This window comes from Bison bison, unplaced genomic scaffold, assembly GCF_000754665.1.
Source record: "Bison bison bison isolate TAMUID 2011002044 unplaced genomic scaffold, Bison_UMD1.0 scf7180017864072, whole genome shotgun sequence".
Lineage (NCBI taxonomy): Eukaryota > Metazoa > Chordata > Mammalia > Artiodactyla > Bovidae > Bison > Bison bison.
In genome coordinates this window covers 11,080,429-11,084,674 of record NW_011494644.1, presented here as the reverse complement: position 1 = coordinate 11,084,674, position 4,246 = coordinate 11,080,429, and the positions used below count along the sequence as shown (strand labels likewise).

General features: G+C 58.3%; 2 protein-coding genes across 2 annotated transcripts in view; one reads left to right on the top strand and one right to left on the bottom strand.

Annotated features, from left to right (window-relative positions):
- Nucleotides 1-53, top strand: part of INO80E (INO80 complex subunit E) — a 7,695-nt gene extending 7,642 nt beyond the window's left edge. Inside the window, exon 8 of the mRNA XM_010837433.1 lies at nt 15-53. Within this exon, the coding sequence (XP_010835735.1) occupies nt 15-53 (39 nt within the window). The remainder of the gene's footprint in view (nt 1-14) is intronic.
- The window catches only part of DOC2A (double C2-like domains, alpha), a 4,759-nt gene continuing 519 nt past the window's right edge, over nt 7-4,246 (bottom strand). The window contains exons 2-10 of the mRNA XM_010837295.1: nt 3,977-4,056; nt 3,606-3,680; nt 3,382-3,491; nt 1,762-1,888; nt 1,621-1,680; nt 1,390-1,553; nt 1,167-1,248; nt 985-1,081; nt 7-894 (exon numbers count right to left, since the gene is read on the bottom strand). Coding sequence (XP_010835597.1) covers nt 749-894; nt 985-1,081; nt 1,167-1,248; nt 1,390-1,553; nt 1,621-1,680; nt 1,762-1,888; nt 3,382-3,491; nt 3,606-3,680; nt 3,977-4,056 — 941 coding nt within the window. The 3' untranslated portion in view covers nt 7-748. The remainder of the gene's footprint in view (nt 895-984; nt 1,082-1,166; nt 1,249-1,389; nt 1,554-1,620; nt 1,681-1,761; nt 1,889-3,381; nt 3,492-3,605; nt 3,681-3,976; nt 4,057-4,246) is intronic.

The window sequence follows — 4,246 nt, the reverse complement described above, 5'->3', positions numbered from 1 at the left end:
CCCCTTGGAGCCAGCACACACGAGCCCCCAGCTTCCGCAGAGAAGTTTATTGATGCCCAGTTGCCATGCTGCGGCCACGGACACAATCAGAAAAGGCGTAAACATGCACGAATGTCCCCCAGAAGGTGGGCCCTCTCCAGGGAGGGCAGGGGTCCTGCCCTCACATCCCAGCCCGATCCAGAGGACAGTTATTTAAAGGAGTGGCCAGGGCCGTCTGTCACCTCTCAGAGAGGCAGAGACCCTGCGGTGGCCCCCCGCTTAAAAGGGCAGCTGTACAGGGCTAGGTATTGTGTGTGTGTGTGTGTGTGTGTATATGTGTACGTGTGTGGTTTTTTAAATGAAGATTGTGTATTAAAGAAGTGGCTCTTTGTTTTTTGTCCTTTTCTTTTTTTGGAAACGTTCTCCTCCAAACCCCACCTAATCCGACCTCCTCCTGTAGGGGAGGGGAACGGGCAGCCTGGAGAGGCAGGAGAGAGAAGCAGCAGCCGGCCCGGGGCTCTGTTGGACCCTCCCACAGGTGTGCTCAGGATGGGTGGTTTGCATATTTGCAGGTTGTAGCGAGTCAGGCAGAAGGAAGTTTGCATATGTGAATATAGATCTCCACAGTCCCTCACAAGAAGACAGACCCACGGTCACGGAGACTCTCACGAAATAAGACAGGTAGTGCGGGGTGGGGCATCCACCCCGTGTAAACGTGCAATACACTCGTGCGAAGGTTGGGTACTGGACCTGGCCCCAAGGGGGCCGCTCAGGCTGAGGGCAGAGCCCCAGCCGCGGGGGGCAGCTGGCTGGTCAGAGTGTGCCAGCGCTCCAGGGCCGCGTCCGGCTGCTGCAGACAGTCACTCCAGTGCTTCCGGGCCTCTCCCCGGGCGCCTGGCCCCAGGGACACGCCACCTGGGGAGCAGCAGAGGCAGGCAAGATCAGGGCCTGGCTGGCTGCTAGGCTGCCCTCCATCGGGCACCACCCAGCAGGCTCCTTCCTTACCGATGAAGTCGTTGGATTTGCCGATGTCATAGTCCCAGACTGTGACTTCCAGAGTCTTGGTGGCCAGAGTGGAGAGCTCCATATCATAGAAGAACTCCTGAGACAGGGCAGGTCACACCTTCCATGAGGCGCTGTCCCCAGCCCCAGCTCCCCCCTCAATTTCTGGTCTCGGTCCCATTCACCTCATTAAATTCCGGGTTGAGAGTCTTCTTCTTTACGCGTGTTTTATGCTTGGATTTCTTATCCACATCTGGCCTCAGGTACCTGCCAAGGAGCGGGGGGAATGGGAGTGGGGGGGGTGGGGGGCAGGTAGGTCAGGGACAGGCCAGACCCCAGAGGAGGATGGGGCTGGGGGCAGGTCCCTGGGGAGGGGAGGACAGGCCTCAGGACAGGGCAGGAGCTCACGTCTTGACATAGGGGTCGGAGTAGCCGTTGACGTCCATGGCAGCCAGGTGGGCGCAGCGCAAGATGCCCACCAGCAGCCCATGGCGCCGAGAGCTGTAGCTGAGGCTCAGCAGGATGCGCCCACGCTCTTCCAGCAGCCCCGGCCCCTGCTCCGCCTGCTCCAGCTGTGGGCAGACACGGGGGTCAGCGGCACCCCCATCACCTCCCACAAGTCCCCCGCGGGTGGCTCACCTCCTTCAGGTAACAGGAGATGCCCCTCAGTGCCGCAGACATGGAAGAGGGTGAAGCCAGCTGAGGGGGCGGAGAGAAAGTTCTGGAAACCTGGTCTCCCCTGAGCCCCCTTGCCGTGGTACCCCACCGCCCCACACAGACCGGAACCTGGCGCTCAAGGCAGATGTTAAAATGCTTCTTCTGTGAAGGCTTGAGGCGGCGGAGGGGTACTCGGATCTCCCCGATGAACTCGTTGTGGCTCAGCTTGTCTTCATCACAGACAGAGATCCTGGTGGGGAACTGCAGGGTCAAGGCCCCCTGGGGTACCTGAGCCCCACTCTGAGGTGGGAAAGGTCCCCAACTGAATTTTGAGCACCCGAGACTGGTCCCAGGTCTGCCCTCAATACTGTTGTTCAGTTGTGTCCTACTCTGCGACCCCATGGACTGTAGCCCTCCAGGTTCCTCTGTCCATAGGATTTCCCAGGCAAGAATACTGGAGTGGGTTGCCATTTCCTCCTCTGGGGGATCTTGCCAACCCAAGGGTTGAACCTGGGTCTCCTGCATTACAGGCAGATCCTTTATTGTCTGAGTCACCAAACCCCTCACTTGTAAAACAGCTGTCTCCAGCACCAGCCCTGGAGCTTGAGGAGAGTGCTTTGGTTTGCCTATGCCTCAGCCCCTTGCTTTCCAGCTGCTCAGGCTGCCCCTGTCCATCAGGACCTGCTCAGCTTGCTGAGGAAACCCTCACAAATCTTGGGAACATTGCCCCCTCCGCCCTACACACACATAACTGCCTCCATTCAGGGCCTGGGGACAGGATCCAACTAAACGTGCACACGGTGTGCACTGGTGAATATGGGTCACGAGACCAGGACGTCAGAGCCAGAAGGGCCTGGAGGAGCCTTGCGCAGTCGGACCAGGAGCCCACCCCTCCCCCGCAGAGCCCTTGTCCTTTACTCTGTGGAGCAGGAGCCAGCCTAAAGATACTCATGAGCCCAGGAATTAAAAGATACTGCTTTGGGACTTCTCTGGTGGTCCGGTGGCTAAGACTCCATGCTCCCAACGCAGGGGGCCTGGGTTCCATCCCTGGTCAGGGAACTGGATCCCACATGCTGCAACTAAGTTCCCCTGAGACCTGACAGAACCAAATAACTTAACAAAAATATACTGCTTTTACTTCCATCCATCCCCCTCTGCAGCCCCCTGCCCTGTCTTCAGCTGTGATGCTTTTGAGCAGCTCTATCCTGTAGGAATGTTCAGTTCCCAGCTTTGCCACATAGCCACAGCATGACCTTGAGCACTTAACCTCCCTGAACCTCATTCCCATTCCTGTCCCTTGACACCTCACTCCTTAGAGACGAGGGAGACACTGGCAACAACGGGCTGCATAGGTCTGACTTGAGTCAGGACACTGAGAAGGCATCCCAGTGTCCAGGGAAAGACTGCAAGAGGAGGCAGAGCCTTGGATGATGAGTGGGGTTCAGGCCGGCAGAGAGAGGAGGCAGGAAGAGGCACAGCAGACAAAGGTCAGGAGTGAAGAACCCTCACAAGAGGGCAGTCCACGGAGGAGCAGTAGGAGATATTTGGGGGAGGGGGGTGGCAGGAAAGTCAGGGAAACATTTTGGCCTGTTCCTGAAGGGGGTGGGGAATCACTGATGGTTCTGGAGCATCTGAGGGCTTAAGGGGAGGTGGGTCAACCAACCAAAGAAGGTTCCAATGACAGCTGTCCCCAAGGAGGTGCTGAGCTGGAATGCTCGGGACCGAGGAGGATGGACCCCTCACCTGAGCACCTTGTGCGTGATGTCATCAACCGTGATCCCGCTATACGTCAGGTCCTCGTTCCACACGGGATTCAGCGTGTTCCTCTGAGTCTTAGTTTTTAGTTTATTGGCCTTAGGTGAGGGGATGAAGGATTCACAGTACGTGTCCTCCAGACTCACAGAGGCTGGAGAAGGTTGGGAACCCACAAGCTGGGGGACTAGGGGAGGGGAGAGGCCAGCCAGTACCTTGCAGGCTCCAGGCAGCAGGTGCAGCTTGACATAGGGGTCAGCCAGGCCATTGAAATCCATGGGCTTGAGGCCCTGGGGAGGATGAGAGGGGAGACGGCTGTGAGCTCCAGGCCTGCCAACCCACCTACCCTCTCCCTCTCTGTCTCTCTACAGCGTGGACATTTAGGGGCTGGAGGGGAGGAGCAGGAATTAGGCCTGGGGAAGGGAAGGGAGTGGAGAAGGGAAAGGCTACTCCAGTACTCTGACCTGGAGAATTCCATAGACTTTAGAGTCCATGGGGTGCAAAGAGTCGGACACGAGGGAAGGGAGAATGGAAACCCGCCCCTCTCAGGATAGGAGGCCAGCAGGGGGAGGCAGGGAGCACCCACCTTAGCCCTGAGGATACTACAGTGCAGAGTGCAGGAAGCCTGGTCATAGAGAAGGTCAAACTCCAGCGTGCCCAGGGCGGCTGGAGGAAGAGAGGGAAGAGCTCACCTGAGTGAGTGCGCAAAGACAAGGTGTGTGTGAGACAGGCGGGCAGCCCCGGTCTGTGCACCAGCTGTGAAGGTGTGTGCATGTCTGCGGCTGTCAGCCCGCGAGCCTGTGCGCGTCTGGGTCCCTGGCTGGGCTGCAACTGGGGCTGTGTGGGTGGTTGAGTG